Here is a 21,467-nt window from a genome sequence, read left to right on the forward strand (position 1 = left end):
CTTTTGGGCTTTAATTTATAAATAAAAGTTAAATGATGGAATTTACTCATTAACTTCTGTCTTTTAATTTAACGCTCCATGTGGGCTTCCAGTGAAGGATAACCAGTTTTCTTAATTGTTATAGCAATTTTAATGTTAGTAAACTGTAAGGGTTTACATACTTTGGCTTCTTGTTTTTATGTTAAATAAATTTTCATAATGAAAAATTGAATTTTCTCATCGCCGTTTGGAAGAGAGCCCCTGGCTCATGAGCGGCTTGACATCCTTGGGCTCTCGACCGCGGGTCTCCGGAAGATAACGCCAGGTGAGCAGCAGGCAGTAGAGGCAGACACACATGCAAGGAACGAAGGCAAAGGAGCTCCAGACACTCTGCAGCAGGGGAAAGCACATGCCCACCAGAAAGTTGCCTATCCAGGAGAACAAGCTGCCCATTGACATGGCCACGGGGCGAGGAGAGTCCTCTAGCAGCTCTAAGCGAATAAAATTAATTACATTATTAATGTTGAATAAAAAAAAAATAATATTTCCTATACAAACCAGAGCCAATGAAGTAAGCAATGGGACCCAGACCCAGCTGGAATCCCAGGATAAACGTGAGAATGAAGGAGGCGCAGAAGTAGGCCAGCACTGTGCTCTCCGAACTCTCCAGATAGAAAAGACCAAAGGACATGGCAAACAGGGCGAGGGCACAAATGGAGCAGGAGATCATCATAAGCGGACGACGGGGAAACCGGCTGATGAGCAGCGGTCCCAGAAGTGAAGTGCACATGTTAAAGCCTCCGATTCCCAGATTCAACCAAGTGGCTGCTCCCGACGAGAACCCCGCATCAGTTAGAATGGCCAGCGAATAGAAGAATATCTGAATGGAAAAGGATAACTAAGTTCAATATATGAAGATTAGATTATGACTCACTGCATTGATTCCACTGAGCTGCTGGGTGGCCTGAAAGGAGCAAACCAGCAGTAGAGGCAGCCATAGCTCCCTGTCTCTCAGGACCGAGCAAAGAGAGCTGGCCTTCGCACTGGCCTTGGCCTCCAAGGTAGCCTTCATCTCGAGCATTTCCCGCTGCACCTCTTCCTCAGCGTATTTCCCTCGCAAATGTTGCAGAGCCCGTTCACTGGCGGCGGCATCTTTCTTGTGCAGGTAGAGCCAGCGAGGACTTTCCGGAAACCACCACATGAGCAGGAGCGACGTCATAACTAGGAGACTGTAGAAACTAAGGGCGTAGGGCCACAGCCGATCGTTGCCCAACAGATGTGACAAGGTTAACACCTGGGCCAGTAGGATTCCTCCAGTTACACCGATGCAGGTGAAGACACCAACACTGCCGCTGAGCTCCGAGGGAGCCGCTTCCAGCAGATACATGGGCTGGGCGGTGAAAATCAAAGCCGATGCAATGCCGCCCAGGAAACGGCCCACCATCAGCATCTCTAGAGATTTAGCGGCACGGCACCAAGTGAAGAGGATGCCGGAGATCACGAGCAGTATGCAGCTGATCATCAGGCAGCCCTTACTGGAATTATTAATTAAGATAATATATATTTTTTTTTAATTCCTTGATAACAATTTAAGTTGGAAGGACTCCTCACCGTCCGTATTTGTCGCTGCACAAAGCACTGAAACAGGAACCACAGATACCACCTATTAAATAGATGGACACAATGCTCGTCCACAGGATGTCCAGCTGGCTGGCGGTGACAATCGTATCGTATTCGGTTGCCAAGATGTCCTGGCACCACTTTTTAATGATCTCGGCCGGCGCATTGAGCACGCCAAAGAAGTAGCCCACCGGAACCGTGGTGCCCAGCGTTACGGTCAGGCAGATGAGCAGCAGAAGCGGTGTCCAGCCGCTGACCCTGGGCGGGGTCACGTGCTGCAACGAGACGGAACAACGGGATAAACCCGAGATTAGAACGGCGAAAACGAAAGACTTAAGCGACAAACTCGCCGCCGGCTTAAGGGAGAAAGCGGGAAATCACCATAATAACAACCATGGCGACGGCGCGATGCGGTACGAAGCTGGCACATCAAGAGCCAAACCGAAAGTGATTCGCATCCGGGCAACTTACAGACAGCGAGCTCCGTTGACTCATCCCCCCTAGCTTGTCTATCAATCAGAAACACAACACACATTTTCGCTATGCTTGCCCAGGGCACGGAATACACGGTTACAGCACAGAACCCGTCATCGTCGTAGATAAATTTAGCGTCTTTTGTCTCACGACTGACTGCTTGTTTTCTTATCATCGACACGGGTGCGTTTGTTTGCACTAACTACTAGCCGGGAGAGTACACAAACACCTCTATACTCTATGCACCCAATTCAAACTTGATCTTGAAGGTTTGTTATTGAAAATGAAACAGGTTTTTAAACAATCAGTTATATCCCAACTTTAATATATATTTTGCAAAATATTAACATAAGTTTGTTCCATTATATCTCAATGGAAACGGAAGGGCATTCAGCAAGATATCTGCGCCTCTGCCAAACTCTTCGTACAACAATAAATCTAATTAACCGAGTATTAGTTGGCGCTCCGTCCTCCTCCAGGCATTTTAATTGAACTTGTGCAGCTTGATAAGAAGTCGAAGCGCTGAAAGCTTTTTACAGGGTGTCTTAACCTAAGTTGTATTCCAGTTCCTCATTTATTATTGGTTTGTACAAAAAACTTACGAGTACAATTATAGTTTGGCCGGTCATTGAGCAAATTCACTACCGACTTATTGTCGACCAAGGCACTTATGTACTGGACGAGACTTTCTGCTTAAAACCTATTACCACCCTTAAACCTAATTGTAAGATAATAGCCAATGGGTTAGCCTGTGTTAGCCAAGCTCTCATTTGACCTTGGAGCGGAAGCCCTTCGATACGAGGGGCGCCACCTCGGATGGATCGCGTCCGTGCGTTTCCGGCAGGTAGAATTTCGTCAGCAAACACAGTAAAACGCAGGTAATGGAGAAGGGCAGAAAGACAAAGGCGCCCCAAGCATTCTGTAGGAGGGGAAACGAGATGCCAATTATGAAATTGCACGTCCACGAGGCCAGACTGCCCATCGACATGGCCACGGAGCGGGGGGCCACCTCGAAAAGTTCTACAAATTATAAAATACAATCGAATTGAATCAGTTTGGTGGCTAAAAATAAACCTAAATTGCGTCAGCAATCCACGACGCTGTGTCTGGAAACGTATCTGATGTGGGGAGCCAATGAACTTTAAATAGACTCCAATTGCAGACCCAGTTCTTCGAAATTCGAGCAGCTAGGGAATGCCAATAATTACCGGATCCTCAAATTACCTGAGCCAATGAAGTAGGGAATGGGACCCAGCCCGAATTGATAGAAGAATATGTAGCCCATAATGCAGACGATGCAGGCAATGGCAAACCAGCTGACATAGTCCTAGTAATAAACAATACACATTAGTTGGACAAAATGACTAAGATCAAGACCTTCAGGGGTCGACTTACAATATAAAACAGGACAAAGGCAATGGTGAACAGGAAGACAGAGCAGAGGGCGCAGGAGAACATCATCAGGGTTCGCCTATTGCAGTAGGCCATCAGCAAGGGTCCTAGCAGTGAAATGCACAAATTTAGGCATCCAGCGCCCAAATTGGCCCACTGCGCGTTTTCAGTGGACAAGCCGGCCTTTTCAAAGATGCTCACAGAGTAGTAAAATATCTGAAAAAAACCACTCCATTAGGTTTAGCCTGATGTATGAAGCTGCATCCAGTACTAACCGCATTAATGCCCGACAGTTGCTGGCCACCGTGGAAGCAGCAGACAATAATTAGTGGCAACGTGAGGCGAGGATCACGCAGCACATCACAGAAGCTGCTCGTCTGCACCTTGGCATTGGCCTCTGCCTCCATCTCAGCAATCTCTTGAGCAATCAGATCCTCCGCATCCTTGCCTCGCAGTCGCTGAAGTTCTCGCTTGGCAGCTGCCCGATTTCCCTTCACGATATACAGGAACTTGGGGCTTTCAGGGAACAGGTACGATGGCAGATAGCATACTAGGATTAAACCCATGTAAGCGGTCAACGCATAGTGCCAGAGTTCCTCAGTGCCAAAGACGTCTGCCAGACTGCAAACCTGACCAACGACCACTCCTCCGGTCACGCCGACAGCACAGAAGACGCCCAGGGTGCCCCGAAGGGCCTGAGGAGCCACCTCGGACAGGTACATGGGCAGTGTGGCGGTTACAAGACCGGAAGCCAGGCCCACAATGAAGCGGCCTATGACCAGCATCTCCACCGAGTTGGCGGCACGGCAGAAGAAGAAGAGCACAGCACCCACAGTGAAAAGGGCTCCGCAGATGAGGAAGCATGCTTTTCTGAAAAGGAACATAATGTATAATAATGTATGTAGAACTGAACAACAAATCAAGTGTGGGGTAAGTTTTGTTATACTGTGAGTGTGCCAGCAGAGAAATGAAGTTTAAATTGTCGAAAATAAAAATAAAAATCGAAATATATTTACACTTTCTAATAAATCAATTGCAAGGGTATACAAACTTCGGCTTGCCTTAGCTTCCGTTCTTGTTTCTAAAGCAATATCTTAAGTAGCCATACTGTAATTGATTATTATGGCATAATACCCCTGCTGGCGGCCACTTCTAAATGGCTTCCTGTGATATGCGAATTAGGCGGTGGATTAAAAAACACTCCAAGAAATCTATTGGGGCTTATCGCATTGATTAATAGCTACATAAAATACCTGCCAAACTTGTTGGCCGCTCCAGCTCCGCCCAGCGATCCGATGGCGCCTCCGACCAGGAACACAGAAACAATGCACGACCACAGAAGGTCCAGTCCGCTCACACTCAGGTTGCTGCCGTAGTTCTCGTGCAGCGTTTGATTACACCAGACCTTCATGAGCTGTAAAGATAGTGTTCGGTTTTTGTTTGCTGTTAAATCGTCCATCGTTAATATCTCACCTTTGAGGGGGCATTGATAACGCCAATGCAGTAACCGGTGGATACCGCACCGCCAAATGTGGTTGCTAGGGCCACCAGCAACAGGAGTTTGCCCCATCGCGGTTTCTGCAAATACATGAATAATATATAGTTAATGATAATGCCAAGAAAAACAGTTCCCTTAAACGTGCTATAGTTGTGTGAAAAGCGGCGATTCAGTGCGTCATTGTATGGGGTCATTTTGAAATTCGTTATCGGTACCTTTCTGATTTATAAGCCCGCCGCATTGTTCTAATCTGTATAATTGGCGCTAATTATGGCTAATCTTGACCCAAGGGCAAAACTTTCCATTTCTTTTCGGGACCATTACGGATCAGCTGCGGCGATTATACGGATTACTATTTATAGGCAGTGCACCCCCCCTAATGAACCGTCGCCCTCGGGGCGGTGTCTCTTTATAACTGATAAGCGATGAATGAGAATTCAGCTGATTAAACACACAGGAAGATCCGTTTGTTTGCCAAAAAAAAATAAATATATTAAAAAACAGCTCTGCTACGTACCAAAGTACTTGAAAGCTATACTAGAGCAACAATGGAAGGTCAAAGGTATAGAAGCTAAAGCGTAAATAATCATTTAGTTATTACTGACACACATCAAAAATATTTTTAATTTTAGTTTTGAGTAAAGAAACCCTTAAATCTTTTTCCAATCGAAATTTATGAAATAAAATTAGGTTCTTAAATTAGTATACGAACTGTTTAAATGTTGCCCAATGTCAACAAAGGAGTTCCACTGTATCTACAGATACCATATGCTAGTGCCTCGTGTGTGTGGTTATGTATTTGCGGTAATTTAAATTTATGTACTATATATGTATATTTGACTTTGAAACAAATGTGCATCAAAATAAATGTGTCTTTGCACAGTTCTACAAAAGCAACATTTACATACAAAAAACAAAGAGATAAAAATATACTTGAAGAAAATGCGTGTCGCAGAGCAGAGAAAAAGAAAGACAACAACACAGCATCCGGGGGGGAGAGAGAAACGAGAATACGTCATCAAAAGAAAACAAAGAACAGGGTGCATGTGCAGATACAACAAGATTGGTGGTAGTCGGGGCGATCTTGCCCGCTCTCTCTCTCACCTGAAATCCCGCCACCCAAATCTCACCTGGTTTGGTTCCGTTTGAGCCGTTAGCAGTTCCACTCTGCTGGGCTGTGGGTACAACTGCTGGGCCTCCGCCTGGTGGCTTTTACTGGCCATAATTGTGGACTTTGCTTTGTACTGCTTATTTGGCTTATTTTGGGAAGGGAACACTTTTTAAGGCACTCGTAGGAACGCGCGTGTGCGTGTTAACAATGTAAAAAACAATTGTTAACAATTGGCGGTAATCGTTGCGGTGCAGTGTTGGGTAACGGGTGCCGCAGTAACGTATGCTAATTCTTGCATTTCCGATTCAACAATTTGGAATATAACTACAAGTATTATTTATAAACGGCGCACCGCCAGCGGCGCACACGGATCGAAGCGTTACGGCAGGAGAGAACGACTAAAGCAGCTGAGCGTCAATATTGGTTGGTAAAAGCTTCGACCTAGAACATGCGACACGCGATAGCCTTCTGGTTGCCGGCAACCAGTGGCTTACCAGAACTCAAATTAGGGATACTTAAAAAATACCAATATATTTCCAGATATATTAACTTATTTTTATTTAGTATTGCCACAAAGAAGCTAAAAATATTGGTATCTAGAATTATTAGTCAATATATTAAGTAATACCCTTTTAAATCCCCATTTGATTACGCCCTTGGCAGCAAGAGTTTGGCGCCGAAAAAGCGCTCTCCCAAAAGCTTTTCGAGACTGTCGCGCCAAGTAATCGAGATATCGATTGTTTTTGAGCTCATTATCGTGATAATAAACGATGCAAGAAAATAATTTTTAAAGCTAAAATTACTAATCCTCATCATTTTTAAATCTTGGCTTTTTACTCATCTAATTAAAAGCAAACAAGAAGCTTGTTTGCCGTACCTCAGTTCTTGTTCGTGCCTTCTTTTTCTGTGTTGGTAAACGCCGATTCACGCCCATCTCTAGCCAGCGGTGTCATCGCTACGTGCAGTCCTCGACAGCTGTTCAGTTTTTTGTTGACGTTGTATTAGCGTCGTTTAACTTTAGCCTAGCATAAGTAAAACGTACTAAGGAAGTCGCTATGTCGGCGGTGGCCTACGACTCGCTGCTGTCCACGACGGCAGTGATCAGCACCGTCTTCCAGTTCCTCTCTGGCTCGTAAGTAGTCCCGCCCCCAACAGGAGCACCCAAATCACTATCAAATTAATTACAAACTGCTGCCTCCTCCGCCTCATCCCCACAGCATGATATGCCGAAAGTACATCCAGAAAAAGAGCACGGGCGACTCTTCCGGAGTTCCTTTCGTTTGCGGCTTCTTATCGTGAGTATTTTTGGGTAGAAACTGCCGACGTTGGCAAAAACTAAGATAAATTCGAATTGGTCGCGCCTGGCGTGAAGTTTTTTTCTTGGTTTATCAGTAACTAAAGCTAATGTGCTTTACCAGTAGTAGCAATCTAACAAATAAAGTTTTCATTTATAATTTATAATAATTTATTTAACTATCTTTCTTATCTTATCTGTTTTGATAAGGTTTTAAGTCAATTATAATTTGTAAACTTTTAAATACATTAAAATGAAGATATTTCAAAAGCAAGTATCTGTTACGAATACGGCAGTTTTAAACTTTAAAAAATTGTTTCATAACTTCTTACTTTTCTCCGGAAAATAACTCATAAATAGTTAATCTTACTACCAAAAATGGGATTCAAATATTTGATTTATAATAAATCAATTCCTTGAGATATTGATTAATCAATTACCTTTATAATTAGATAAGAACAAAATACGGAAATCGATTTTAAATTATTATATTCTTCCCCTATCAATCGATTCTATTAGCTAGTTCTCGGATTATCAATAAAGTTAATCCTATATGCGCTAAAATATTCAACTAATTGTGTGGGAACTTGGCCTGCCTGGTTGGCAGTAAACCAAGTTTGGTTTTTGCGCTTAACGAAATCAATTGTTTTAAACGCTATTTGTACAGCTGCAGTTTCTGGCTGCGCTACGGCGTCCTAACCAGCGAGCAGAGCATCGTGCTTGTCAATATTATCGGATCGACGCTCTTTCTGGTCTACACGCTGGTCTACTATGTGTTCACCGTCAACAAACGTGCCTTCATCAAGCAGTTTGGCTTTGCGCTAACCGTACTGATTGCAGTCATTTGGTACACCAATGGGCTTGAAGATCAGCGCGATCAAATGATCCACGTCACAGGTATGAGCACGTTCTTCAAAATAGTTTAACTACCGTGACAAAGTTACCCTACAAAATTGCTAACAACTTGCAGGAATCGTTTGCTGCGTTGTCTCCGTTTGCTTCTTTGCCGCCCCGCTCGCCAGCTTGCTGCATGTGATAAGGGCCAAGAACTCGGAGAGCCTGCCCCTGCCACTGATAGCCATGTCCTTTGTGGTCAGTCTGCAGTGGCTAATCTACGGTGTCCTGATATCGGACTCATTCATCCAGGTGAGTGGATTCCCACGGCACAGAAAAACAAACAGACATTGGCAAATGTTTGCTTTGCTTTCCAGATACCCAACTTCCTCGGCTGCATTCTGTCGCTGCTGCAGTTGGGCCTGTTTGTTCTCTACCCGCCGCGGAGTTATTCCGGCCATGGCTACAAGCTTGTCGAACAGGCTGTGCCGTTTTAGGTAACTGATTTCACGCATTTCTCGCGTTGGTGTATTCAAGCGTGTCTCGCATACAGGATATATAATTTTTAGTATAACTTTTATGGCCGAACATGCTGCTTGCTTTTATAGACGCCCAGCTTATTTACTATAGACATACGTAATAGTAAGCCTATATTTATTGTAATATATTTATTAAATCCCGCAAAATGCCACAAAAAATGGGTGGTACTCACATTACTGGGCTGATCACTGGTCGCGCCCATCCTGTTTTGACCAAAGCACCGAAAATGTTTATGTAGCAGATTAAGTAACTTCGATTTGACCGCAGATAAACACACGCAAAATGCCGCGAATTCGATTTGCTGAGGTGTGAACTGATTGCCAGCGGATTGCTGAATGCGAGAATATTAACAATAATAATTGAACCCAGTGCACTTTCCTGGTCAATGGTACCGATAAGCTGATATGCTGATATTCCCGAGCCATAAACAGTCAAATTAAGCGACCGTGTTGGGGCTGTTTGGCACCTCTGATTTAATGAAGCCGCTGGCTTGGCGGCCAGGGACCTGGATCCGGATTCCGGATCCAATCAATGAATAATATAGCTTGTTTTAATTCAATAGCGTTCCTTATCGGAATGCGTGGAATTAGCCGTTAGTACTTGCAATCAGATAGAGCGCTAATCTTTATGCGACCACCAAAATATATAACATGCTCGCTCATATCGATAAGATGGATCATAAATATTTGGTTTTTTTATTTGAAAATATTTGAATTTGAATGCTGCTGCGGGTACGTATTGACAGTTTACCAACACTGGGCAAGGTTTCAGGCCATTTTCCGTCTGGCCTTGCTAAGGTCACACTATAAGGCATTTCCCACCCATCCGGTCACACTGCCCAGCTAAATCTTTTGTGATTCATTTTCGTTGTTTTTCTTTGAAAGACCAAAGTAATAACAAGCCAACTCCAGGATGCAGGATCAAAGCCCCGAGCTGTACGAGGAGGTGAAGCTGTTCCGCAATGCCCGCGAGCGCGAGCGTTACGACAACATGGCCGATCTGTACGCAATCATAAACACAATCCAGCAGCTGGAGAAGGCCTACATCCGCGATTGCATTACGCCGCAGGAATACACGGCGGCCTGTTCCAAGTATCTGGTCCAGTACAAGGTGGCCTTCAAGCAGGTGCAATGCGACGAGTTTCCCACAGTGGAGACTTTTGTCAAGAAGTTCCGACTGGACTGCCCGGCAGCGCTGGAGCGGATCAAGGAGGACCGACCTATCACCATACGCGACGACAAGGGCAACACATCCAAGTGCATTGCCGAAATTGTGTCGCTGTTCATCACGATCATGGACAAGCTCCGCCTGCAGATCAACACAATGGACGCCCTGCAGCCGGATGTCAAGGACCTCGCTGACAACATGAACCGACTGTCGCTCATTCCGGAGGACTTTGACGCCAAGCTGAAGGTGGAAAAGTGGCTGGGCAGTCTCAACGAGATGCAGGCATCCGACGAGCTTTCTGAGGGTCAGGTGCGGCAGTTCCTTTTCGATCTAGAGTCGGCCTATGCTGACTTTAACAAGCTGCTGCACAGCCAGTAGCTGCCAGTTTCTCATTGCGTAAATGTAATCATTAATTTAAATAGTTTATTCCGAATTAAACAAGCTTTATATATACTCAAAAAAATGATTGGATTGGTTTGGAGGGAAGTTGAAAGTTTAAGCAACTTTTATCTTTGGAGGCAGTAATATTTCCAGGCACCTTTTGCTCACAAGGATTCAAACCAACTTACGATAACCAGCATTTCCAGCACTTCCAAAATTAAACCTTAGCCAAGCTAATTAAAAACAATCAAGAGACAGCGGGTGATTCCATTTCTCTTTTCTTTTTTTTTGCATTTGTTTGGATTTAATCGTATCTTCTTTTTTGTATTTAGTTTAAATATTAAGGTTATAATTATACATATAAGTTTAAACCGATTACAATAATTAATTTTTGTTTGTTTTGTTTTCTCATTGTGGTTTTTTTCTTTTTTGTTTGTTGTTGATTCTTTAATATATATATATAATTGTATTTGTTTTTAATTTACGCTTTCTGCTCATTCCGGTTTCTTTCTCTCTTACGCTCTTAAATCTGTTAAATCGTTTTACGCCTTTAATAATTAATAATTGTTACTCTTTATCTTTGTAGATTTATTTGTATGCAATGTGAAAATGGTACTTGGTATATTTATGCGGATGTTGCTGTATGTTTCATTTTGTTTGTTGTTTCTTTGCTTTGCGGCCAGTGTTATGGGAGACTCCATGCTGGCTATATGTATTTGTGTGTGTGTGTGAGCGATGTGTGTAGGCTGGCTGTTGGGGGAAGAAGGGAGGCGTGGTCAGGACGCTGCTGGGCGGCGCCTTTACAGTGCGCGTTCGTAGTAAAAACATTTCTTATTAAGTAAAGTATGATCGCTTATCCTCGTATATTAGATAATCCTCCTCCACCACCGATGCTGGCGAGGATTTCTCGCTTCTCACCGTGTCGGCGGCAAGTGGCTGCTGTTGTTGTTGTTGTTGTTGTGGTTGTGGCTGCTCCTTGACAAGCATCAATAGTTGGCTGCTGGGGACAGCCGACTGCACTGATGTCGCTGTCAATATGGCAGCTGCTACTGACGGTGTGGTGGTTGTGGCATCTGTGTTAATTGTGGTGGCGCTGGCTGCTATTGTTGTCACTATCGTGGGCGTGGTAAGTGTGTTGGGCTGCGTTCTCGGATTGCTGCTACTCTTGCTGTAGATGTACTGAATGGGCGTGGTGGTGGTGGTTGTGGTGTTGTTTGTGGTGCTACTGCTGCTGCTGCTGCTGCGAATGCTATAGAGCTCGCCAGCTCGGGCGATCTGCAGGGGCCGCCAGATCGTGTTCTCCGGAAGCTAGTTCTGTCCGGTCCAGTACGAGGGAGAGTAGCCCTGCTTGCCGGCCGACTTAGACTGGCTGGTCGACTGCTGACGCTGTCCGGCGCTGTTCGAGTCCTAAAATACAGATACGGTACAGAGATCAGTGATGATCGTGTCAAATATGGAATGCGACTGCTCTTGCTGCTGCCTCCGCTTCTTTCGGTATTTCCACTCGGCCATCCATACATACAAAAATGTGGGTTAGCACATGGAGCACACGCAGTTATATCTATTTATGTACACAAATTCGCTGTTTATATAAAGGATTTAATATAAGCCACATGAATGGATATGCTTCTGATAACCGCACGACCCGATTACAACTGCTTCCTTCTTTGGGATTCATGCAACTTAGAACTAGAATGTGTGAATAATGTAGTGAGATAGGTTACCATGTGGGCGAGGGAGTCATGCGTGGGAATGGGTGGGTTAAAGTGGTGCAAAAAACAATTTAAGCAACTCTTACACGTGTGATTACAACAAAGGAACTTACCCGGCGGGATGAGCTATGAATCCTGCCGTCCATCTAATTGTTGTCCCAATAAATAAATCAAAAGAAATTATAAAGAAAAAGAGTCAAACAATAGAACACAGTTTCATGCATTTTTTCTTAATACTGTCTCTCCGACCACCCTGACGAAAAACAAACTACTAAGTACTTGTCTATATATTTCCCCCGGAAAAAAAGTGGGAAAAATGCATGAATTTAAGTTAGTAATGTTTACGGTTAAAAATATATAACAACATTTTAAATATAGAAAACACAAATACAATTACTTTTGTGTGAGTCTTACTGTGCAAGGGTTAGTAGTGGTACAATTATAGTTAGTTGGGCTGCGAAATTAACAACTTTATGCAGTTTTTACTTAAACAAAATAATGATTTAAGGCAAGGAAAGAGAAACCAATGTCAACTTAGAAATACAAGTGTAGAAATGGATGCAAGTGTGGGTTTAAAGCGAATTTGGAAGTAACATACACAAATAGATGAAATAAAATTTGTGAAAAGTGCAAAGAAATGTACGATGAATTTCCCTAAGCTACCCCGAATTTCTATCCAACCCCTTCTAGTCGGCAAAGAACGATAAACCACTGATATCGTCGTGCACGTAGCTGTGCAATTGCTGCTCCCACTCTTCGCCGCCATCAGAGGTGCCGTCGTCCCTCTGATCCTCCTCTGTGCTTCTGTCCCAAATGGGCTCATATGTTACATGCTCTTCACTCGTAATTACATTGCGAACCTCTAGGTTCTCCGCCACTCTCCCTACAACAACAAACGGGTGTGGTAATTGAGACTCTACCTGATGGATGGGCTGATGGATCATGTTGTGGTGTCCGGTCGGTGGCATCGGCAAGAACATGCCGTACGGCTGGGCCGAAGTGCCGCCAGCTGTCTGAGTGTTCGCCATGTTGAATGGTGGCGGAGTTCCAGAGTGGAAGCTCTGCTTCTCGTACGACTGCAGGAAACAAAACGAAAGATGAAACATTGGTTCGATTGTCTACTTGGAAATTGGGAAAGAGAAAGGTTACTCTAACCAGGACTGTGAACTCTGGTTAAGCTTTAAGATAAGCTATATTTTTACAAATTTTCACTCGACTTGGTTGGTTGGCTATTTAGGATTTACACGTTCACAGTCCTGCCTATAACCATACGTACATTAACCTTGTTCAGCGTCACATGACCCTTCCCGTACATGGACGAGGTGAGGTCGGAGCCAGTGCCTGCCTGCGACTGATTGGACACCGTCTGGGTTTTGCTCTGTTGATTCACGCTCGACGAGTAGCCGCCGCCGCCCTTGCTGTAGTCCTGCGTGGTCTGCGAGAGGGTGTCGTAGCTGGTCGAGCCGTAGCCAGCGCTGTACGATGGCTTCGGGAACTGTCCACCGGAGGCAGTGTTGGCTGCCGGTATCTGCTGCTGTTCAATCAAATCAAATCGATTCAAATTACAAACTGCTATGGGGTTAGGGTATGGTAACAGGAGCCTTACTGGATAGATGGTGGGCGTGCCATATTGGAAACTACCGGGCATCACATTGCCGCCATAAAAGTAGGCATAAGGAACATTCAGCATGGGCGCACCAGAGCCCGCCTGTTGTGACATTGTGCTGGATACCTGTGTCATAAGATATATAAGTATAAAATAACATCTTAGGATTTGGTTTATCCATTATTTCCCAACTCACATTGCCAACCGGACTGGAGTTATTGTCAGTGCGGGCGAATCGTCCATCAGTCATTGTAGAGTAGGCCACAGAGCCGAGGTTGTCACGACCGGTGCCTAAACTGGCTGGTGGATAGTTTAGGTCGTAATATCCCTGCTGCAAAGAAGAACCCGAATCATAAATAAGCGATCATCTAGAGCGCAGGTCGTGTGTGTTAAATGATAATGACAGGCACCCAGCTTGGCCAGACATTTTTAGCTTCGCAACGTCGGGCAAAGCTGGGAGTCCACAGATTCTAAACGAAATCATAAATGTTTACTTTAATGCTGTGATCATTTATGTACATATATACACTTGTCGAAATGTATGGTTAGACGAAAAAAAGGAACATGAAAAGTAATAATGGTTAGGAAATTGAATGTCAGGAAATGTGTTAGTCAGGAACGCATAGCGAGGAAGTAGGGAAGTCAGATCAGATTAATATATATGAGAAACATTAAAAAAAAAATCCAAATAAATGAAGTAACATGTTTAGAATATTTTTTCAAATCAATATTTTAACGTTAAATCCAATATTTTTGTATATTTAAAATTCAAATCAAATTTATTTCGATGATTTGACGGATATATCATATCGAAAACCTTTTTTTAATTAAAAATAACCATAAAATTATTATTTAGTTTAATGTATGTCTTAAATATGATACGTAAAAAGAAAAGATTGAATGAAAATGTTTAAATATTTTCTCTTAAGAATTGATATTTTAACTTTAAATATGCATGTTTTGTTATATTAAAATTCGATAAATAAAAAGTTTGTCTAAATAGGAAATAAATAGAAACGGATTAGTTTTTGGGTAATTTTGGAGTGGAGTGTAAAGCAGAGCCAGGATGATAAGCAATGTGGATGTTTTTATTTATTTTTGTTATGGTTGATGATGTATATATATTGTATGCCAGGGATGTGGAATGTGGATGGAAACTGGAAGCGGATACGGATGGCATTACGAAATTAAAGTACAGGATGATGAGAGAAGGCGTGTGAGCTTGAAATTACACAATTATAAAAACGCACACAAGACAGACACAGACATATAGACATCGCGATGATCATTATCATTATTTTTTTTCTAGTAAAATACACGCTGAGTAACGGTTAGAAGGGTGGAAGGGCCGCCATCCGGTGCTCGAATCTGAACCGGACCCGCAACTAGGTCAGGCCAGGATCAGAACTGGCGCCTGCCTGAGAGAGCAGCGGGAGGCGACGTGCTGGGATGCGTGTATGCGTATGCGTATATGGAATTTGGACTTGACTTGAGGCGAAAACGTTGTATTAAACATTATGTGGAAGGATACTGATACGAGGTTACTGATTGATTAGAGACGGTTCGGTTGATTGATTTGATTTGATTTTGATTGGTCGGTTGCAATTTGTAGTAGTTTGGTTTTTTTGGTATTTGCTTTTGCTTTTCTCCATGAACTCACCACATGTGGCACTCTCTGTTGCATCATTTGTAATTCCTCGTAGGAATACACTGGTTGCTGATAGTATGGCAATCCAGTCTGAATATATTGACTAACCATTTGGATGTTGGTGGGCACCAAGCCGCTGCCGCTGCCACTGCCACCACCACTACCAGCACCACCAGCACCCGATGCGCCGCCCACGCCGCCGCCAGTGCCAGCTCCCGCACCTGCACCGCCGGCGCTACCCGCCGTTGTGGCGACGCTGCCACCACTGCCGCTGCTGTTGCTGCTGCTGCTGATGTTCTTGTTGGTCAGCGAGGCCAGCACCGCGGCGGTGGTGCCCGCAGCCGTTTGGGCGGCGACTACGGCTGCCGCTGCTCCCACAGAGCCGGCGTTGTTGCTGCTGCTGTTAACATTCACACCGACGACGTTGGCCGCACTTCCGCTGCCACCGGCCACACCGACGCCGCTGCTACTTACGCCGCTCTGGCTGATCACACCGCCCACGTTGCCGCTGGCAACGCCTGCCGTCACATTGCTAGCCGAGCTGCTGCTCACGTTGTTGTCTGTTAAAAGGGAGGACACAAGAGATGGGATTAGTATTATAAATAAATAATATAAATAATAATTTATCTAAAATAATTATACGATTACTTACTGTTCGAAACGACCGCTTGGTTAGCACCTGGCTGTCCGCTGACCGTTCCCGCCGCACCGTTACCAGTGCTTCCGCTGCTGCTGCTTACGCCGCTGCTGGTGGAGACACTGAAATATGAATATGTAGGATTAATATTCTACCGGAGTTTATCGCTACGGAGGATTAGTCAGAGGGATCTTGGGAGGAGGAGGAGCAACGGCGGCATGCAGAGCTGGGAACGAGCTCTTACCTGTCATAGTGCGCGGCGCCACTGGTGGCTGTCGCATCCTTGAGCTTGGCGCTGGCACTGAAGCTGGCGTACTGCGAGGACGCGTTGCTCGCACTGCCAGCGAACCTGAACGGGCAAGAATCCGGAATTAACCATAATGGAACCATTCCAATGTAAATTAAGGGATAGCTAAGGGAGCTTCTCGCCAGGGAAACGGGGATTACGGATGTGAGACCGTGGCAGATTCTACTTACCCGCTGCTATTGGACAGTCCTCCCGTGTTGCCATAGACATTCTGGCTGGACTGGTAAGCACTTTGTGGTGTCGAATAGCCGGAGGTGAGGTAGGCAGAGCTCGCATTGCCGCTGTTAAGTGCGGAAAGCGATGATGGATTGAATTTGTTTTAAAGGGGCATGAGCGAGCAGTGAACGTGTGGTTAGGAGAGAAGAGAAACAGTAACAAAAAAATCAAGATTAGCTTTTGTTCAGTTGGTGCGGAAATTGTTAGGCGGATTACACATACAACAAAAAAAAAACAACGTTAAGGGAATGAATCAATAGTTTCGGTATCTCGAGGCTGGGAAAATTCTTAAGTAATCACGAATAACAATATGAAATCAAATATTAAAGGAATTAGAGATGAGCCCGGGTGAACTTGGTACGCACCTTGTGCTGTTTTGACTGCTGCTGCCACCAACCGGAATGTTTTGCGTCGCTGCACCTGCTACGCCCGCGCCTGTGGCCCCACTCTGCGCTCCGGCGCCCGCCTGTTGCTGCTGATAGGAGTTCACCGCACTGGGCTGATAGCCGTAACCCTGCTGTTGGTAACTGCCCACCGAGCTCTGAACATTCGCGTAGCTGGAGCTGCTGTAGCCAGCAGACGCCGTCGTAGGATAGCCGCTGGACGCCTTGCCTGCTCCTCCGCTGGTCTGGTATGCGTTCTGGTGATAGGCACTACCGGTGCCGCCGGCCTGTCCATAGGGATCGTTCTTGGCCAACTGATCGAGCGCATTCGTGGCGGCGGACGAGCTGCCGCCTTGCTGCTGCGCCGTCGAACGACTCGCATAGCCCGCCGCTGCACTCAATGCATCGCCCTGCAAGTGAGTTTCGTGGATTTGCTGTTAAGTAACTTATATATCCAGCAAAGGGACTACGGTGGGTACTTACGATCTGTGAACTTTGCAGACCCGCTGTCAACGCAGATTGTTGCTGCTGGGATTTACTCTGGTAGTCGTCCTGCTGCTGCTGTTGCTGCTGACTGTCGATGCTGTAGCCCGCCCCAACCTTCTCTGGGACGGCATCGAAACCATCGTCAGTTCCAAAATCCAGAGCACCGAACTGCACGTCCAGATAGCCAATGTTATTCAGCGCATTGTCTCCAGGCATTTCCACAGCGCTGGCCGGGATCTTTGAGGGTGGCGGTAGCTTCACACGCGCCCTTCGCACCGGCTGCTGCTGCGACTGCTCCCCAGCTGCTCCTGCTGCCGTTCCAGAGGCAAACACATTCGCATACGTGCTGGGATACTGGCTCACACCAACACTGGTACTGGTCTGCGAGTAGGCGGCCACTGGATTTTGCGTATAACCCGCTGGTGCGGGCTGCACCGCTGCAGATCCTGGGCTAGCGCCCTGGCTGGACAGCGAGTTGAAATACTGAGATTGCTCGGCCGACAGCGTAGCCGATGGCTTGATAGGCGTCGTCTGCTGCTGCTGAAGTTGCTGCTGCTGCGCTTGCTGCACCAGTGTGGCGGCTGCAGAGGCGGCGCTCGAGAATGTGTCGGGGGTGGCGGATCCAAACGAGGACGAAGTATTACCAGCTCCCCCGCCGGCAGTTGCGCTTGCTGGCGTTCCCGCTCCCGCCTGCGTACTCTGAGCCTGCAGCTGCGGCGGTGGATTACTGACCGCTGCGCTGTACTGCAGCAGCGGCGTAGTCGCCGAGCTGGAGAGCGTTGCCGGCGGTGTGCCCGCTGTTGGTCCGCTGCTGGAACCCTCATCCAGATGAGATGATCCCTGCTGCACCAGATGGTGTTCGAGACCCGGAGGCGCCGGCAACGAGCTGTCGGCACCAGCACTCGTTCCCGCACCGCTCACCACGCTGGCGGCCGTTTGTGTGGCCAAGTTGCTGGTGGTAAACACCTTGCTGTCCTTTAGCGACCCTTCGTACTCCTCGTTGTTCCAATCGCCCCAGGCGTCGTCATGGGCCTGCTGCTGCTTCTCGGCGTTCTGGGCAATGGTGTTGTCCCACAGCTCCACTTCGTGATGGTCGTCGTTGGCGTTGCCACTGCGACCGGGTCCGTAACCACCGCCGCCCGGGCCTCCGATGCGATCGCCACGCGGGCCACCGCTGCGTGCGCCCATGCGACCACCACCACGGCCAGAGCGAGAGATGAAACCACCACCGCGTCCACTGCCCAGGGCGCCGGGTCCGTTGCGTCCGCCGCCGTTCCGCTGCCCGCGGTAGTTGTCGTTGGCCCGGTCATCGCCGCGGTCGCCTCCGGATCGAGGTTCCCGAGATTCGCGCTGATTGCGCTCGTTCTCGCGGGTCTCTCTTCCCCGCCCTGTAACGTAAAGTATAAGAACAGGATTAGAATGGGATTAGAGAAGCCTTAATACTCAATGAAAGCTCTGATGAATATAGAGTGTGTCCTTATTAAGTAAAACATATATTAATGTCCTACTTAATACCCTATTTGTAAACCTGATTCCTTATTTATTAATTTAAGCTTTGTATTTTAAAAAGTATCTTACAGCCACGACTGTCGCTGGAGCCGCGTCCGCCGCCGCGATTTGAGCTGCGGTTACGCGACTTTTCTCGCTTGTCCGCATTCGCATTGCCATCGGCCCAATCTCCGTCACCAGTGGCGCCATCGCCCGGGGCATTTGCAGCCTTGTTCTTGCGTTTCTTCTCGTACTTGGCAAAGGCGCCCTGCAAAAAGGATTCACTTTAGTAATTGAAGAGCTGGAATATTAGTCTGCTACTAACCTGCGGTAGCTCCTCGATCAAGAAGTTGGCCGCTGCCTCTAGGTCATAGTCGCACTCGTTGAGGGCGCAGCAGACCTCCTCCTCGGAACGTTGGGTCATGGTCAGAAGAAGGGTCACCTTCTCTTTGATCTGCGGATCCTCTGTGGTGCTATTGGTGATCTGGGCAATGCGCAACTGTTCGGTGGTGGCCTTCGGCTGGGCCTTCTCTGGCTTGTCTGTCTTGCTGACATCAAGGCCGCCGCCCTTCTTGCCGGCGGCCGCCGCATGTGAGACTGCATCATGGTGGCCGGTGCCGGAGCCTCCTCCTCCGCCGCCGGAGTTGCTGGCATTTGACTTTTTCTGGTTGCGGGTGTGGCCGCCGCCTCCTCCGCCGCCTGAACGAGTTTGTGTGCTCATCTCTATGTACACTGTATATACAAATTAGCTGAAATTAACGGAGAAAGGTAGATTCGAAATCAATCTATCGCTCGTATGGAAAGTTTTACTTTGACTCTGACTGATAATATCCAAATCCCAACGGTGACTGAATTGGATAGGAATCCCCAAGGTATCCAATTCCAAATCAGAATCTTTTAGATCTTTGGCAATTCAGGAAGTTTCTAAATAAATCATAACGATATTAGCATTAAAAATATCCCTGGGAAGACGCCGCTATGCAAACAGATTTCATTAACGAAAATGTGCGTGTGAATATTGCAAAACAAGTGGCCAAAGAGAGCAGCAAAGAAAAGCTGGCAATGATGAGAGTTCAATGTACATTTAATAAAAGAGAATGAAAGAACGTGAACAAACACGCTCACACTGACACACGCCAGCGGAATGCGAGACCGGGAGGGCGACTAAGAGAGACAGACAGAGAGCGGCACACGCACAAACAAAGCCAGCATTCAGAAATAACAAAATTAGTGCAAACGGGGTGGCGAGGAGGCGGAAAATGTACGGGCAAAACAGGTAACGGGAGTGGGACGGAGAGGAAGGCACGCTTCCAAGCCGAAAACGTCAGTCGCCGTTTTTCCAAAGGGGATGAGAGAGAGACAGAACGGTGGAGGGAGGGGGGCGACAGCGAGCGACCCCGATACCAAGTGCATCTGAATCACTCAATTTTGTTGTCAAAACAGTTTTATCAGCTTCTACCGTGAATAACGCCTTCTCATACATTATTCATGCACACACACACACAGACTCTGCGCACACATGCACACGCCGCGCCACCGCATTTACTTTTTTACATTAAATTTCGCACGTCCGCCAAGCCCTGTGCTCCAGATATGGATATTGCCCCAGTGGGACCAGGAGAGCACCCAATTTCAGTTGCAACGGGAATTATGAGGACTGGCATACACAAAAATTGATTTACAAACTCCTTGGCCTCCTCGCTTCGGTTTTCTGCTTTCGCTTTTGTGCTCGCTCTTCTGCATCGGCCGTAGCGGCGTCTCCCTCGCACCACCGCGGCGCGGCCAGCGGTCAGTGTTGCCAGGTGCGAGAGATGCGAACGGCAATTCGCAAGGCTAATAAATTAACCAACAATGCAATCACTTAATGATTTTATTCATGTGCCTAGAAAGTGGGGGAAATATCAATCAGGAAATATCCGCGGAAAACACACATTCCCGGCAGGATTCAGGAAGCACACATCACTAGACACGCACGCTTCGGCACTTGGCAACACTGAACGCGAGGGCATTGAAACCGAATAAAGCGCACAAAGCGGAATGAAAAACCGGACAAAGTGGTGTACACTGCGCCGAAAAACGAAATGTACGCCCCGCCGGAGACAAACCAATTTCGTCACCGGGCATGCATCGAGGGCCAACGCATCTCGAGTTGCAGTTGGCAGCGCTCGCGGAAATTATAAGTTAAATATTATAATCAGCCAGCGCCAGCCATGTGCACATACTCGACGCCATTTCTGCGAACACACTCTAGCCGACTCTTTCGCTCTTATGTAAACCAAGGGGACCAAGTTGACGGCGACTCTGCCGCTCCAGACAGCGGTCACTATTGAATTTTCAACAAAGTTTTGCGCTGCAAAATCGTCTTCCAGCCTTTCGAAAACACTGCACACGTGTGGTCGGGTACTTTAGCTACACTTTGACAATCACATTGGCCGGGTATCACAGCTCCTTATCGGGTAAACAAATTTTAAAACGGAGCCACACACAATACCTGCAAATGCGCCGAGAAAACGCACTTATTAGTAGGGCTGTTGAATTATTTTTGCCCAAATACCGAAGGCGCGATATTTTTATTTGATGTTTTTTGATATTTTCCCCTTGGTCACTCTGAATTTTAAAGTAAAATGTCAAAATTAAGTCTATACCGACGATCTGGCACTTTTGGTCGCTGGGACCGAAAAGTCTGGCACTTTT

At 46.5% G+C, this 21,467-nt stretch overlaps 5 protein-coding genes across 15 annotated transcripts; 2 read left to right on the top strand and 3 right to left on the bottom strand.

Annotated features, from left to right (window-relative positions):
* Positions 1-117: 117 nt before the first annotated feature.
* Positions 118-9,034, bottom strand: sut2 (sugar transporter 2). 2 transcript variants are annotated; one of them, XM_070284130.1, is made up of 5 exons: positions 8,915-9,034; positions 1,591-1,874; positions 914-1,514; positions 538-859; positions 118-470 (listed from the first exon to the last, which is right to left on the bottom strand). In XM_070284130.1, exons 1-5 carry the CDS (start codon positions 8,942-8,944, stop codon positions 217-219), a joined length of 1,491 nt encoding a protein of 496 aa, XP_070140231.1. In that variant the 5' UTR covers positions 8,945-9,034; the 3' UTR covers positions 118-216. The 2 variants fall into 2 exon arrangements, with proteins under 2 accessions (XP_070140231.1, XP_017025000.1); XM_017169511.2 differs by lacking the exon at positions 8,915-9,034 and adding an exon at positions 1,981-2,028.
* On the bottom strand, positions 2,382-8,959 carry sut1 (sugar transporter 1). 2 transcript variants are annotated; one of them, XM_017169783.3, is made up of 7 exons: positions 8,915-8,959; positions 4,939-5,043; positions 4,719-4,879; positions 3,741-4,335; positions 3,469-3,681; positions 3,298-3,400; positions 2,382-3,093 (listed from the first exon to the last, which is right to left on the bottom strand). In XM_017169783.3, exons 1-7 carry the CDS (start codon positions 8,942-8,944, stop codon positions 2,840-2,842), a joined length of 1,461 nt encoding a protein of 486 aa, XP_017025272.1. In that variant the 5' UTR covers positions 8,945-8,959; the 3' UTR covers positions 2,382-2,839. The 2 variants fall into 2 exon arrangements, with proteins under 2 accessions (XP_017025272.1, XP_017025271.1); XM_017169782.2 differs by lacking the exon at positions 8,915-8,959 and adding an exon at positions 6,094-6,476.
* On the top strand, positions 7,028-8,900 carry slv (sugar transporter SWEET1). Its single transcript, XM_017169785.3, has 5 exons — positions 7,028-7,206; positions 7,292-7,369; positions 8,036-8,265; positions 8,339-8,514; positions 8,580-8,900. The coding sequence occupies exons 1-5, from the start codon at positions 7,130-7,132 to the stop codon at positions 8,697-8,699; spliced, it is 681 nt and encodes a 226-aa protein (XP_017025274.1). The 5' UTR covers positions 7,028-7,129; the 3' UTR covers positions 8,700-8,900.
* A 502-nt stretch (positions 9,035-9,536) lies between the features above and the next one.
* Vps28 (vacuolar protein sorting 28) lies at positions 9,537-10,372 on the top strand. The gene has a single exon (XM_017169787.2). The coding sequence runs from the start codon at positions 9,655-9,657 to the stop codon at positions 10,285-10,287; it is 633 nt and encodes a 210-aa protein (XP_017025276.1). The 5' UTR covers positions 9,537-9,654; the 3' UTR covers positions 10,288-10,372.
* A 183-nt stretch (positions 10,373-10,555) lies between these two features.
* lig (ubiquitin-associated protein-like lingerer) lies at positions 10,556-21,375 on the bottom strand. 9 transcript variants are annotated; one of them, XM_017169720.3, is made up of 15 exons: positions 21,265-21,375; positions 19,099-19,522; positions 18,864-19,041; positions 17,283-18,673; positions 16,782-17,209; positions 16,371-16,481; positions 16,138-16,242; positions 15,909-16,015; positions 15,269-15,816; positions 13,805-13,939; positions 13,609-13,734; positions 13,279-13,533; positions 12,923-13,078; positions 12,116-12,148; positions 10,556-11,697 (listed from the first exon to the last, which is right to left on the bottom strand). In XM_017169720.3, the coding sequence occupies exons 2-15, from the start codon at positions 19,492-19,494 to the stop codon at positions 11,599-11,601; spliced, it is 4,068 nt and encodes a 1,355-aa protein (XP_017025209.1). In that variant the 5' UTR covers positions 19,495-19,522; positions 21,265-21,375; the 3' UTR covers positions 10,556-11,598. The 9 variants fall into 9 exon arrangements, with proteins under 9 accessions (XP_017025209.1, XP_070140230.1, XP_070140226.1 ...); XM_070284129.1 differs by having other exon boundaries at positions 13,279-13,536; positions 15,365-15,816; positions 16,138-16,314; XM_070284125.1 differs by having other exon boundaries at positions 13,285-13,536; positions 16,138-16,314; positions 21,265-21,374.
* Between the last annotated feature and the right edge of the window lie 92 nt (positions 21,376-21,467).

The sequence above is a fragment of the Drosophila kikkawai genome, chromosome 2R, assembly GCF_030179895.1.
Source record: "Drosophila kikkawai strain 14028-0561.14 chromosome 2R, DkikHiC1v2, whole genome shotgun sequence".
Classification (NCBI taxonomy): Eukaryota; Metazoa; Arthropoda; class Insecta; order Diptera; family Drosophilidae; genus Drosophila; species Drosophila kikkawai.

Coding starts and splice junctions, on each gene's coding strand:
- sut1 (XM_017169782.2), bottom strand. CDS start 6,186: ATGGCCAGTAAAAGCCACCAGGCGGAGGCCCAGCAGTTGTACCCACAG. Junction 5,044..6,093: donor CTCAAACGGAACCAAACCAG/GTGAGATTTGGG, acceptor ATGTATTTGCAG/AAACCGCGATGGGGCAAACT. Junction 3,682..3,740: donor AACTGTCGGGCATTAATGCG/GTTAGTACTGGA, acceptor GGTTTTTTTCAG/ATATTTTACTACTCTGTGAG.
- slv (XM_017169785.3), top strand. CDS start 7,130: ATGTCGGCGGTGGCCTACGACTCGCTGCTGTCCACGACGGCAGTGATC. Junction 7,370..8,035: donor TTCGTTTGCGGCTTCTTATC/GTGAGTATTTTT, acceptor CTATTTGTACAG/CTGCAGTTTCTGGCTGCGCT. Junction 8,515..8,579: donor TATCGGACTCATTCATCCAG/GTGAGTGGATTC, acceptor TTTGCTTTCCAG/ATACCCAACTTCCTCGGCTG.
- sut2 (XM_070284130.1), bottom strand. CDS start 8,944: ATGGGCGCGACCAGTGATCAGCCCAGTAAT. Junction 1,875..8,914: donor CCAGTGATCAGCCCAGTAAT/GTGAGTACCACC, acceptor GTCTCGTTGCAG/CACGTGACCCCGCCCAGGGT. Junction 860..913: donor AGCTCAGTGGAATCAATGCA/GTGAGTCATAAT, acceptor TTTTCCATTCAG/ATATTCTTCTATTCGCTGGC.
- Vps28 (XM_017169787.2), top strand. CDS start 9,655: ATGCAGGATCAAAGCCCCGAGCTGTACGAGGAGGTGAAGCTGTTCCGC.
- lig (XM_070284124.1), bottom strand. CDS start 19,494: ATGAGCACACAAACTCGTTCAGGCGGCGGAGGAGGCGGCGGCCACACC. Junction 19,042..19,098: donor TGATCGAGGAGCTACCGCAG/GTTAGTAGCAGA, acceptor TCCTTTTTGCAG/GGCGCCTTTGCCAAGTACGA. Junction 15,817..15,908: donor CCAAGCGGTCGTTTCGAACA/GTAAGTAATCGT, acceptor CCCTTTTAACAG/ACAACAACGTGAGCAGCAGC.